This window comes from Chinchilla lanigera, unplaced genomic scaffold (genome assembly GCF_000276665.1).
Source record: "Chinchilla lanigera isolate Chin_1 unplaced genomic scaffold, ChiLan1.0 scaffold00041, whole genome shotgun sequence".
In the NCBI taxonomy this organism is placed as follows: domain Eukaryota; kingdom Metazoa; phylum Chordata; class Mammalia; order Rodentia; family Chinchillidae; genus Chinchilla; species Chinchilla lanigera.
Genome location: NW_004955442.1, coordinates 17,677,415 through 17,691,881, shown reverse-complemented (window position 1 = coordinate 17,691,881; position 14,467 = coordinate 17,677,415). Strand labels below are relative to the sequence as shown.

Sequence of the window (14,467 nt, the reverse complement as noted above, 5' to 3'; positions counted from 1 at the left end):
TTTTTTTGTCTTTTTGAGACAGGGTCTCGCTATGCAGTTCAGGTTGGCCTTGAGCTCACTTTGTAGCCCAGGGTGGTCTCAAACTCACAACTATCCTCCTGCCTCAGCCTGCAGAGTCTATATATATATTTTTACATACATTTTTTTGAGACAAAGTCTCAGTAAATTGCCCAGGGCTGGGCTCAAACATGCAGTGCTCCTGCCTCAGCCTGTCAAAATGCTGAGATTACAGGCATCCATCACAACACCCAGCTGTAATCTTAGTTTTTAAGCAGTTTCGTCTTGATAAACAGACTGATTCCAAATTTTTATTATCATGACCAAAATGTGTGTGTGTTCACAAATGTCTTCACGAATACATATTTATGCTATTGAGCAGAACGCTGAACACATAATAGGTACTTGATAAATGTTTAGTGAATACTTCCATTTTTCTTTTAATGGGATGGCTTTCATCAGAGTAAAGATATTAGCAGGGAGAGTGGGAGAGGGAGGTGGAAGGGAAGGACTCTGCAGTCCAACTGAGGGCCTCTCTGCTGTCACAGCTGTTGAACGAATGCTCCAGGATGAAGGCCCTGGGATCCAGAAGCTGGCAGAAATAACCCACAACCTTTTAAAGAAAATAGCCAATAGACCAAGATCTACAACTATTAAACTTGCTATCCAGAGATTCTTTAAGTTCTCCGCCAAGGAACTGAAGCTTATTTATAATTGGAAAAGTACCACACAGACAGACCTGTAAGCTTCCTCTCTCGATAACCTACCTGCGTCGGTAGATGCTTTTCTGAAAGATGCTACAGGCTTTCACTGCCCCTTTTCAATTCTCTATTGAAATGTATAAATCTGAAAACTCTACTGCCTCTGTGTGTCTGGCAGTGACTAGAAGTCATTCCTCACTTCTAGTGGGGAATAGGTTCCAGGTCCCCAACAGATCTGAACCCGACGGCTGTTTAAGTCCCTTACACAAAATGGCATAGTATTTGCACATAAGCTACACATATCCTCCCACATATTTTATATTTTAGATTACTTATAATGCCTGATACAATGTGCATGCTGCATAAATAATTGTTATATGAGATTGTTTAGGAAGTAATGACAAAAAATGTGCAGATTTAGTGCAGACACAGATATCCCAATATTTCCCATTCATGGTTGATTGAATCCGTGGATGTGAAATCCACAAATATGGCTTATACCCCACTGTATCAGCATGGTTCGGGTGAGAGGCTCTTGGAAATTGATTGAGTGAGCATGTGCCGAGCACCTTCTACAAGGCACATGCGTTGGAGGCAGTGGGGATGCCTGGGTGAGATGGGTAAGATCCCCGTCCCAGGGTGGGCAATCCAGCGACAAGCAGTGAGGTCCTCTCCAGCTCGCTGGGAGATGAATGCCCCTTCTCTTCTACCCATCGGAGTGCGGTGTTTCTGTAATGTGCCAGCTTGCAGTTCATGTGGCTTTTCATTTCTCCTTTATTTCTTCGTAAATGAAATAGACCAGAAACCGAGGATCAGCTGTCACTCTACCCGCCCCAGGACACTACAGCTTCTGACTTCTGAGCCAGGTGGGCTGATTTCTGTGGGAAAGGACACCAGCTCCTCAGGCAGGACCCCCACCTGGCGAGCTCCTGTGGTGGAGGCAGGAAGCGCCACACACCCCTGTGCTCATGGGGTCCCCCTTGTCCTTCCTTCCCCCACTTCACGCACACCTCCCCCGCCCACTGCCTGCCTTGCTGATTTCAGGCTCCGGGGTCGGAGGGAGACAACACCCTGGAGAGACTACTCGCCCAGCTCCGCCAGCTGCATGAAGTCAGAGCCGTGGTTCCGCTTCTCTGATCAACCCCTGACTGATACGGTGTCCGGGATAGACTTTCACCCCTTCTTGCTTCAGGTTGGGTGGATGTTACTTCTATGATTTGCCTTACCACCCTGTGATCGTACCTTTCATTACAGTTATCAGACTGGCATAAAATGATCTATTTTCCTTCTGCACCCACAAAATTGAACTTCTTCAAAGCAATTGCAGTATTTTATACTTGGTTGTATACTTTGGAACTGACACCCAATTAGGTGCCTGACACCTAATGCATGCTTGATGAATACTTACCAAATCAATAAAGTGCTAATAGAACATATTCCTCTCATATTTCAATAAAAATTTTCACATGTTTATGTGTGCTCTTTAATGGAAACAATGCAAGAATGGATTCTTTTGATTTATCCCTTAGCCCGTGTTATTTTATATTTCCTAGAAGTCTCAGGCTCACCATTCAAAATTAGGGCAAATTTCCATTGCCCGCTACTAAACTAGCAGGATACCTAGGGAACCAGAGTAAATAATTACTTCCTCAAGGATAATCAATTCCTACTCCCCAGGACCTCGGGATATATTGCTTTATAAGGCAAAAGAACTGTGTTTCCAGAGCAGAAGTGCCTACTCACACTCAAGCAAAGTCATGGTAATAATAGTTTTTGGGTTTTTTTTGTGTGTGTTTTTGAGACAGGGTCTCGCTATGCAGTTCAGGTTGGCCTTGAGCTCACTTTGTAGCCCAGGCTGGCCTCGAACTCACAATGATCCTCCTGCCTCAGCCTCCTGAGTGCCGGGATTACAGGCGTGCGCCACCATGCCCGGCTAGTTTTTGTTTTTGTTTCGCTTACTTGTTTTGAGACAGGGTCTCCCTGTACAGTTCAGGCAGGCCTTAGCTCACTTTGTAGCCCAGGCTGGTCTCAAACTCACAACGATCCTCCTGCCTCTGCCTCCTTAGTGCTAGGATTACAGGCGTGCGCCACCATGCCTGGCCGTGGTGATAATAGTTGATCAAACTTGGTAATAATAGTTGATAATAATTGATGATAATAGTTGATCAAACTGTATGTCAGATACTATAAGGCGTTTTGCTTACTGATTCTTCCCAGCATCTAACCTGTCAGCCATTATTCCTGTGCCCACTGGACAGACAAGGAATCGGAGCCAGAGTGTAGGGACGGGGTGAGAGATGTATCTGTACTCAGGGACCCCAGAGCCGGGGTGCTTAATCCCCCTCCACCATTATATTTGCCTTACATGGATCTGCTTTTCCCACTGAGTATAAGCCCAGTTTGCACATTAGCATCATTTAGGTTCTTTAAAAATAAAAAAAAAAAAAGACTTTGGGCATGAGGCCCAGGAATCTGTGTGTTTCAAGAATACAGGTGGACCCAAGCATAGTGGCGCATGGCTGTAATCCCAGCACTGTGGAGGCTGAGGCAGGAGGACTGCTGTGAGTTCAAGGTCAGCCTGAGATACATAGTAAATTCAGGGGTCAGCCTGAACTTAGAGAGACTCTGTCAAAAAAGAAAAATGCACAGGTGGATCTATACAAGACAATATTGTGAGTCAAAGTGTTAGTCCTTGAGGTTGGATTGAACCTAATACTGTGCTTGGCATGGGAGGAAAAACTTCAAAAAATTATGTACAATTTATTCTACATAACCACTTATTGTACATAACCACGAGGCAAGTAGTAGGAGCCAGACATTTATTTATTTATACACAAACATTTATGTAGTGCTCAGCATAAGCAACACACCACACTGAGAAACACAGATATAAATTAAATGTTCCCAGTCAAATAAGGTATTGGCAGTCAGTTCTTTCACAATAGGGTAATGAGGAGAGGGAGAAGAGGCTGTTTCCCTATAGTAAGAAAAGCCCAGGCTGGGAGTAAAGCTCGGTGGCTGAGGGCACACGTAGTGTGTGTGACATCCTGGGTTCAATCCCCAGCACCAAAAGGATAACAAAGAAAAACTGAATTCCAAAGACAGTCACTGTTTAGACTGTTACAAATTGCCAAGCATGGGACAAAGCAAAAATGAAGATGCATTAATTTGCATCTTAATTTGTTTACTTTTCAGTATATTTCACTTTTTTTGCGATATTTAAACAAACATTGGTGCCAGGATGATAAACAGTAAATCATGTCCCTTCCGGTGTTCACATGGGTAAAACAGGCCCACGGGTAGACGGTTCTCTGGCAGGACAGTGTCCTATAGCCTTGCGGCAACAAATGAGGAACACCGGCTTCACGCAGAGACCACTGCTAGCATAGTTTTTAGCGCCTAGCCTGGGAGAGCCATGAGTTCAAATCCTGGCCTCTCTGCTTCTTAGCCAGGAGCTTCAGGTGATTTCTTATGCAGTTCTCTCACTGTGATATGGAGTTAGCGGCCCCGATAGCAGGCACAGGATTATTAGGACGTTTTCATGTGATAATTATGCAAGGATGGTTTACCAGATATTAAAGATGGAAACATGAATAATAGCCGTTGGATGGGTGAAGGCCCCATCTCTCACCTGCCCACCTTCCTCACTTGGCTGCCTGAGTTTGCAGCACAAATTTCCCGGGAGCCTCTCCTTGGGAAGAGCTCTGCCTGCGCCTTCCTTCCGCCGCCAGCCCCGCCCAGCCAGGCAGGGTCCCCGGGGCAGCGTCGGCCTTGCAGGCTTGTGCGGCACACCTCGTGACTCCAAGTCTCATTCCGCTCCCAGGGACCACAAGAGAAACCTGGGCACGTCGCTCTCATGGTTCTAGGGCGATACGCGACCCAAAATATAAATAATTTTAAGAGTAAAATAAAAGAGCATCAAGAGAGACAGGCAGGCAGGCCCTGCAGAGATGGGCAGGGGCTCTAGGGACGGAGACAAGGGGGTGGGGGGCGGAGGAAAAATGCCCAAGGTGCACCGTGGGTGTGTAAATCCCCCACGCTGAATGTAATCACTATGCGCAAAAACGTAACAGTTAAAGAAATGTTTAGAAATTCTGTTTACAGCCGGACGTGGTGTCGCATGCCTATAATCCCAGCACTCGGGAGGCTGAGGCAAAAGGATTGCCACGAGTTCAAGGCCAGCCTGGGCGACGTAGTCAGTTCAAGGACAGCTTGAACTACACAGCGAGACCCTGTCTCAAAAAAAAAAAAGAAAAGAAAGAAAGAAAGAAAGAAAGAAAGAAAGAAAGAAAGAAAGAAAGAAAGAAAAGAAATTCTGTTTAGAGTGGCACACCTTGTATCTCGTAGCCTCTTACCTCTCTAGATGCTTGATCGCCTCTTGCTGCCGATGCTCTTGCACTGAAGAATCACTTGCAGTTGCGCACGCACAGGGAGTGGATTGGAGCCCGGCAGCCTGGTTTCCCGCCCTCCACCCTAGCCCGCGACTCGCTGGATGGGCGTGCATCTGAGCATCAGCTTCCCGTTCAGATATGAGGGCAATGAACGTTTTCAACTCTGAGTTGTCTAGAACTCCTTTAAAAAAAAAAAAAAAAATGATTTCTTAAGTTGTCCGGAGAGGGCCCGCCGAGAGCCCGTGCGAGCCTGGGCGGGCTCGCTTCCCGCAGGCAGAGTTCGCCGCAGTCTGGAGCGCCGCTTCCCGGCCTGGGGACTCGGCTGCCAGCAGATGGCGTCCTCATGTAGAGGACAGCGCGAAAGCACCCTCGCGGGCTACAGTGCGTCTGGCAGCGATGAGCACCCCCGGCTCAAAAACCAAAGATAAAGGGGGCAGAGGAAAGATCGAGGAGCGACCTTCCTGCACCCGAGGGCCCGCCGCCACCAGGGGCTCATCGCGGGGGTGTGGACATCAGCGTCGAGGACTTTGCAGGCCAGAAGGTGCTACGTGAGGCCAGAGTGTCCCCCAGACTGCCGCGATGTTGCCAAGCAGCTGCTGGCTGTAGGCGCGGAGGTGACTAAACGCCCTTGCACGATGCCACCAACACACGTCACTAAAGGCTGGCGGCTCCCCACATCCCTCCCACGATTGCTCGGCCCTCTCACTTGGGGACCGTCTTGCAGCTCTGTCTTCCTCCGTCCTAGCAAGCCTTCGCATTTTCTGGGTATGCACAGGTGAGTTTCGCCTCCTCTACCTTGAAGGCCCAGTGGTCCCTGTGTCCACCCCCAGCTTCCATGCCCTGGCGAGCACCGGGACAGCCTCCCACCCCTAGCACATTACAGGGCCCCCTTCCGCCAGGGAGGTCTGGCTAGACTTAGCAGGTGAATGATTGTCCCCAAGAGGAAGGGCAGCAGCACACACTATCACTGTCACTGTGGTACTGTTTGATTTGGAAGGCAGATCCAAAAGTCTGGAATATTGGAAAGCCGAGAGATGTAGCCAACACACCGGCTGACAGATTGGAGCCTAGACATGTCCAGCCCAAGAGCCCAGCCTCTTGGGGAAGGGCTGCCTCCAGGTCTGAAGCTGGGGACACGCAGCCTGCATGGTACCACACACAGCTGCTGGGCAGCAGGTTGCAGAGAGGACCAGAGTCTTACTAACATCATTATCAGAGTCCCCGTGAGATGCCCCAGCCACAGGCTAAGCAGTCTGCCCGTGGTGAGGATGATGACCATGTCTGACTGTTCAGAGTCCCCCTGCCTGATTACATATTTGTTAAGTTTTTAGGTGACATAGTGGCATGACAGTTTGTTCTAAAAGGCCCTTTCTAGAGAAATGTACTGAAAGAATTTATGCAGTGTCTCATATTTGCTTGAAAAACACCTAAGGAGTGGGCAGGTGTGAGTGCAGTTGGGCTGGCTGTGAGCTTCAGTTGAGGTCACTCCCTGTGGAGGCAGGCAACCACTCCCTGTGCTTGCGCAACTGCAAGTGATCCTTTGATGGAAGAGCATCGGCAGCAAGAGGAGATCACACATCTGTAGAGATAAGATGCTACAAGATACAAGGTGTGCCACTCTAAACAGATTTTCTTTTCTTTCTTTTTCTTTTCTTTTCTTATAGTGATCCCTCATGTAGATCATTACACTTTGTCACCATCGTTCTAACTTTCAGCATGTAAAAGTCAGAGGCCATAGAGAGCATGAGTGAGCGGGATAGAGGCTCACGTCGTCCAGGTTGGTCTGTGCTGTGGTTTAGGTAGAGAACGTCCTCCCAAAGCCTCAGCTTTCCAGAGGTGACCGGGTCATGGGGACACATAGCTGGCTTGCCAACAGGAAGTGGGACCTGGCCAGAGACGGTCACTGGAGGCATAACTGGGGAGGATGCATCTCCTTGCCCACCTCCTCTCCTCTCTTTGCTTCCTGGCCACCATGATGTGAGCAGTTTTCCTCCGCCCAGGCCCTGCCACCATGCTGCTTCTGCTGAGGAACCAGTGACCTTGGACTGCAACCATGAGCCAAAAGAGACTTCTCCAAGTTCTGCCAACTGTGTGATGAAGGAAGGACGGGGTCAGCTTTGCCAGTGAGATGGATTCCCCATGACTGCGGGACTGGGCTGTGGCAATTTGTCATAGCCGTGGGAAACTCATGCACATAATAACTCTGCTGGTGATGCAGGAACGCACGAAATGGAACACCCTTGGTGGGGACAGACTGTGAGTGACAAGAGTTTACATTTAACTTTCCTTCAGATGGGACTGAAGTTGAGGATAGGTTGAACATTGGCATTTGAGTTCAGAAATTGCTGCTGAACTACGGGCTGTTGGTTTTCAATATTTGAACAGAGCCGTTGAAATGTCATCTGGAGTGTTTCTATTACTCATATACACATCCCTATTTATGCATGTAAAATCAACAAGGAAGAGCTCATTTTATCTTTTAATGTAAATGAAAATAAACCAGATTGTAGAAAAAAAGTTGTTCTAGCCAGGCATGGTGGTGCACACCTGTAATCCCAATACTCAGGAGGCTGAGGCAGGAGGATCGTTGCAAGTTTGAGATCAGCCTGGGCTACACAGTGAGCTCAAGCCCCGCCTGAACTGCATAGCAAGACCCTGACTCAAATAGACAAAAAAAAAGTTATTACATTCCATCATTATTATTTCTCATTTTATTATTGTCCCTCATACACTTTTTCCTCTCTCCTTTCAAATAATGACACCAAGAACTCCCATTCATCATAAACCTACTCACTTCTAGGGGCCGCTCCCAGAAACTTTCAATGTTACAATTGAACTAGAAAAAAAAAAGTAGCTGGCCATGGTGGTGCACACCTGTAATCCCAGCACTTGGGAGGCTGAGGCAGGAGGATTGCCATGAGTTTGAGGCCAGCTTGGGGTACATAGTGAGTTCAGGGCCAGCCTGAACTACAGAATAAGACTCTTGTCCCAAAACAAAGAAACAAACAAAACATAACATTTGTACATTTTATTTCTTATTATTACAGCCCTAAGTAGTTCCCTCACTTTACAAATGTAAAACTGAGGCTCAGAGAAGTCAGGGGAGTTCAGGCTTGCTGGATTGGACTCAGCTTTTACTTCTCTAAGGCCCACTTGATTAAGCTAATTCTTTGCCATTTCCTGGCATCCTTTTCTGTCCTGTGCGGCTAGCTGAGGTATGTATGTCTCTTCTATGCTTACATACTAAATCGGAACCCTGATCCCAGTGGAATTTTTATTTGTTTATTTACTTACTTATTTTTATTTTGAGGCAAAATCTTGTTAAATTGCTAACTTGCCCAGGCTGGGCTCAAGAGAGATCTTTCTGTCTCAGCTTCCCAGAGTTCTGGGATCACAGTGCGGGCCACCAGGCCCAGTGGGCCCCAGTGCATTTTCAGTGTTCATTTCTGGCCTGTCTTCTCCACTGGATGAGCACTCCTACAGTGCCGGACTCTCATTCACTGTGCTCCCAGTGGAGTTCTTGGTTCAAGGAAAGAGTGCATGGAAAACACATTAATGAGACACAATGTCAGGCCCGAGGAAAAGCTTCAGCCAAAGGGATTTTGTAAGCAGCCAGTGCCAATTTGAAATCAAAAGAAGTTTTTTAGAGGATGTGATGGCAGTGATTTCTGCCAACCAGACACACCTGGCTAAGCCTTTGGGCCTAAATTGACAGCTGGGATCAGAAATGCATGGTGGGGTAATCCTCAGAGATCTTCTGTCTTCGCAGCCTGTCTTTTTTTGAAAGTATATTCTAAGGCTTGACACATTTGAAGGGGAACTGCCAAGTACAAAGTGTGTCAGTCCCTGTACAAGTTGCTTCATGTAAGTTTCACCATTTGTAATATTCATGACAATGCTTCAAGGTGAATCTTATTTTCCAAGGCTGAAAACCTCTCTTAAAATTTGACGGAGGACAGCGAGCAAGTGCGGGGCAATGTGGACAGACAGACAGCTCCACAGAGTCCCACAGAACTGGGGGTATAACCGCTTCCTGTAGCAGTGTGACCCCTCTTCCCAAAAGACTAAATTACAAAAGAACTCAGTGCGTTAGATTAGCGAAGCCAATGATATCGGAATTCTGGGGTTTTAAGAAAAATCACTGTATGGCAGAATCTTTTTCAGGAGTGATTTTTAAAAGGCAGAAACAACCCCAAACATCTATCAGCAGATGAACGGGTAAAGCAAACATGGCATCCCTATGCTGTGGAATATTATTTGGCATGAAAATGAATGAAGTAAAAAAAAAAAAAAAAAGAATGAAAAACAAATACATGAACCTTTGAAAACATTATGCTAAAAGACCAGATATTATCTGGTTCTATGTGCATAAAATGTCCTGAATAGTTAAACCCATAGGAGACAGAACCGATTAGTGGGTGTCAGGACTGTGAGGTAACGCGGAGGAGAACGGCAGTAAGTCTTGGTGGGTGCAGGGTTCCTGTGGAGTAAGGAAAATAATTTCCTTGCTCAAAAGGAAATCCCATGCCCTAGACATCACTTTATCCCTTCCTGCTGGATGGAACCCAGGTGTGGAAATTCAGCTTCACTTCATCCTTTGGAGCATGGCAGAGCCCCCCAATCCCGCCATCAGCCTGAGCTCCAGGATGGCTCTCAGGACAGGCACTACCTATCAAGGGCTGCTGCATGAAAGAGATGTAACTGTCTCTTGCATCTTTGCATGTAGGGCTCGCTTTACTGTATTCGTGCCGGTACCATTGTGTTTTAATGACTAGAGCTCTGCAGTATGTTTCAGCGTCTCTTAAAAAAAAAAAAAAAAAAGCTGTAGTTTATGCATCTAAGATGAGGATTCACAATGCCCCTCTACTAGAAGAGATTGCAGGCTGAAAAAACGCAATGTGAAGAACAGTCTCTTCAGGGTGCTGCTGAGGGTCCCAGTGAAGCAACCCCTGCCCAGTCTAAGGCAGAAAACTGATCCAGAACCAAGGCCTGAGTATCAGCTTCAGCCTTTTCTTCCTTAAATTTTCAACCACAGGTGGGTTTGTTTGCTTGCTGGCTTGCTGGCTTGCTTGTTTTGACAGGGTCTTGCTATTCAGTCTAGGACAGCCTTAAACTCACGATCTCCTGCCTCAGTGTCCCAGGAGTGCAGGACTGCACCATCATTCCTTGTTTGTTTGGTCATTTCTTGAAGAAAAAATGAATGCCAAGAATGAATGAGAGGGGCTGGGGATTTAGCTCAGCGGCAAAGCGCCTGCCTGGCAAGCGCAAGGTCCTGAGTTCGGTTCCTGGTACCGGAGAAAAACCAAAAAAAGTATGAAGCTGAGGGCAGAAATTACCACAATGGAGAAAAAAAAAAAAAAAAAAAAAAAAAAGAATGAATGAGAAAAAATGAAAAATAAGAATAAAAGCGAGAGAGAGAAAGACAGAAACAGTGGGAGGACTGTGGTTTGTTCTGTTTACTTCTGGGCTCTGTCCTGCTAGCAGTGTAGCAGCCTTCGCACTCTCAGCGGGGTGCTGGGAGTTTCTTTTTCAACCCCACCAGAAGGGGGCGTCACCCACCCCCACCTCCACTAGCTACCTGCATTCGGGACCAGCGTGTGCTACTCTGTCACTTCCCCGGCCATCCTAAATGCAGCGTTTGTGGGATTTGCCCGGTCATTGCCTGCTCCAGCTGCATTCAGTTCTGCCTGCTGGTCACCCTGTCTTGTCCTTCAGCCCCGGACTGTGGACAGCGTCTCTGTGCTGCTTGCCTTTAGCCCCTCAGCCTTCCCCTTGCCTAGCAGCTTTCTGATGGAGTATTTACATTTTCTGTGTCTAAACATCGTGCCATGGGGCTGGGGATTTAGCTCAGCGGCACAGCGCCTGCCTGGCAAGCGTGAGGTCGTGAGTTCAATTCCTGTTACTGGAAAAAAACCAAAAAAATAAAATAAAATAAAGTAAAAAATAAACATCGTGCCATCTACAAGCGTGGATAGTTCTTTTCAATAAATAGTGCTGCAAAGTTGAGTATACATTTGCAGCAGGAAAACGATCCCTTCCTCTCACCATGCACAGAAATCAGTTCAAAATGGATCAAAGACTTTGCGTATTAAACCCGAGACTATGCCGTTACTACAAGAAACACAGAGACGCTGCAAAACATCTATACAGCCAGTGAGTTTTTTAGATAGGGCCCCCCAAAGGCACAACCAACAAAAGTAAAAGTAGAAAAATGAGATGATATCAAACTAAGAACTTCTACACAGCAAAGGCAATAATCAACAGAATTATGAAAAAAATCTAGAGAATGGGAGAAAATATTTGCAAATCACCCACTTGCAAAGGACTTGCTATCTAGAATATATAAGGAATTTTAAAAGTTAAACATCAAAAAAAGCCAGGTGTGGTGGCATGAGCCTATAATCCCAGCACTAGGAAGGCTGAGGCAGGAGGATCTTTGCAAGTTCGAGACCAGCCTGGGCTCTGTAGTGCATTCAAGCCCAGCCTGAACTGCATAGTGAGAACCTGTGTAAAAAAAAAAAGCAATGTAATTAGAAAGTGGACTAAAGAACTACATAGGCTCGTTTAAAAAAAAAAAAACAGACAAGATCCAATCAAAAAATATGATGAATGTTTAATTTGCAGGGGGGTACTGGGAATTGAACTCAGGACTTTGTGCTTGCCAGGCAGGTTCTTGTGCTGCTAAGCTATCTCCCTGACTTAAATTTTTAAAAATTATTATGGTAAAAGACTCATTGCCATTGATCCTACTTCTCAACACACACACACACACACACACACACACACACACACACACCCCTTTTGAACACACAGATCCCCTTGTCCTTGCCTCTTTCCTGTCTTCATTTGCACTGTCCTGACTGCCTCAGTGTCTGCTTCAATTCAAAACCTTTACCTGTCATGATTATTTTGACTTTGGGGAAGAACCAGAAGTGGCTCAGTGTCAGATGCAGTGAGTAAAGTGGATGAGGACACCGTGATGCTCTCTGGAGCCTGCCTCTCCACGAGTGGCACTCAGCAGCAGCATTCGCCATATGTTGTATCACGCTGCTTCCGAAAGAGCAAGAACAATGAAAAAAGTGTGTTCAAAGTGGAAAGGAGTATTTTGAGGGGATGAATGTCATTTACTATAATAATTATTTTTTCATTTCTTTGAGACTCACTATGTAGTTTAGGCTGCTCTTGAACTCACTGTGTAGCCCAGGTTGGCCTCAAACTCATGGCAATCCTCCTGCCTCGGCCTCCCAAATACTGGGATTACAGGCAAGTGCCACCACACCTGGCTCAATAAACGTTCTAATTTAAACATTCACAGTCTATTTTATTAAAGCATGTGATGTGTAAGTATGTATGTGTATGATAGTGTTATGGTTGATACATTGTGTCAACTTGGGGAATCTAGAGGTTTGGCTAAGAGACTCAGCAGTTTGCCTCTTGGGGTGAAAAGGACATGCCCTTACCCTTCTGGGATGTTGTTTATTGTGTTAATTTGAGAAGTTTAGAAGGTTAACTATGCAACTCAGAAGGGGTCCAGGGTGCTTACTTTGTATTCATCCTGAGCCTGTGCAAGAGGCAGGCATGCAGAGGGTGTGGGTGTGGAGAACCACCCCCACCTCCCCAGAGCGGGTAGACTGCATAATAAAAGGAATTGAGGAAGGACTGGCTGCTGGTTCTTCAGAGGAGCTCCGGTCTTCGTCTTTAGCTTGGTTGTCTCCTGGCTTCTGGTGCAGACTGTTGGCCTTCCGTCTGGACTCTTCAGCCTTCTGGTGTTGGCTCTCCAGCCTTCATCGTAGATTCTTCAGTATTCCATCGCAGACCCATCAGCCTTTTGATACGGACTTGCAAGGACACTGCAGCGAGCTCCAGGCCCAGGGCTGGGCTCTTCAATCTCCAGCGTGCAGACACCCTCTGAACGCTTCCTCATCCAACTCTGTAGCTGACCATTGTAAGCCAAACTTGTAATTCCTTGTACCTTTGTTTATCTTGTATTATATCTGTTCCTCTAGTAAACCCTGACTGATACAGATAGACACGTAAGAAGGTATACAATGTATAAGTATACGAAAATCTAGGATACACAGTGTATATCTATACACATATTTAAAAAAAGAAGTACATGAGAAATAGATGGAGAGTGGGTAGCAAGGAGAAAATGCTTAGGCTGCATTTGAGAGGTGCAGCTCCCATTTCTGATAGAAGAGGATGACAGCAGCCTCCTGTGGGCCAGCCCTCCCTTATTTCAGTCCTGCGCCCGGCTCATCTCCTGAACATCACACCTTTGTACATGCAAGGTGGAGAGAAATCAGGATGAATCCGTAGAGTCTGTTTTTCTAATCTTGATTTTATTTGTAGTGGACGCTTCATGAACATTAAATCTCAGCTAGTAAGGATTATGTTTTTCTGCAAGTTAAAAAAATTTAACATATCGGGTTAGAAGTGCATTTAACTCAAGCCAGGCAGGGTGGCATGTCTGTAATCCCAGCATTCTGAGAGACTGAGGCAGGACAATGAAAAGCAACCTGGGAAATTTAGCGTCCGAACAGGAACCTATCTCCAATTTTTTTGAATATGAAAAAAGCTTGAGGAGGTAGGTTAGTGTGAAGGTCCTGAGTTCAGTACTACAAAAAAAAAAAGTATATTTACCTCTCAGGAGAACAAAACCCAGAAGGCAGGAGAGACTGTGCCAGGAATCCCTGGTCATCCAGGCCCCAGCACAGGGTTCCTACCTCACTGTCTGCTCCACAGCCTTCATGGCCTTATTATAAGCACTAAGAGGTTCCCACAGCCCCACCAGCATTTCTTATTGGTTGATTTCTTTCTTTCTTTGTTTCTTTTTTTTTTTTTTTTTTTTTTTTTGAGCCTTTTTGAAACAGGGTCTCACTATGCAGTTCAGGCAGGCCTTGAGCTCACTTTGTAGCCCAGGCTGGACTTGAACTTGCAATAATCCTCCTGCCTCAGCCTCCCAAGTGCTGGGATTACAGGCGTGTGCCACCACGCCTGGCTGGTTGATTTCTTGATGGTAGCCATTCCTTCTGGGGTGAGATGGAATCTCAGTGTTGTTTTAATTCACATCTCTTAAATGACCAGTGATGCTGAACATTTTTTCATGTATTTATTTGCCTTTAGACTCCTTCCTCTGAGAAGTGTCTATTCATTTCAGATATGCAGTTTTGAATTAGGTCTTTAAATTGGGGGGCCTAATTTTTTTTTTTTTTTTTTTTTTTAGTTCTTTATTTAGCCTGGGTAGTAGTCTTTTATCTGACATATTGCTTGCAAAAATATGCTCCCACAGTGTAGGTTGCCTCCTCACTCTGTTGGTGGTTTTCCTCAATGTGAAAACACTTATTAACAAGATGAAATCCTGACATGATACTCTAT

At 46.0% G+C, this 14,467-nt stretch overlaps 1 protein-coding gene across 4 annotated transcripts in view; it reads left to right on the top strand.

The window, feature by feature from the left end:
- Mroh9 (maestro heat-like repeat family member 9) overlaps positions 1–2,180 on the top strand; it is an 81,529-nt gene extending 79,349 nt beyond the window's left edge. For 3 of the 4 annotated variants that reach the window (XM_005391717.2, XM_013517641.1, XM_005391719.2), the window contains 3 exons: positions 546–738; positions 1,496–1,564; positions 1,743–2,180. In XM_005391717.2, coding sequence (XP_005391774.1) covers positions 546–738; positions 1,496–1,559 — 257 coding nt within the window. In that variant the 3' untranslated portion in view covers positions 1,560–1,564; positions 1,743–2,180. The remainder of the gene's footprint in view (positions 1–545; positions 739–1,495; positions 1,565–1,742) is intronic. The other variant, XM_005391718.1, reaches the window with a different exon arrangement.
- Positions 2,181–14,467: the final 12,287 nt, after the last annotated feature.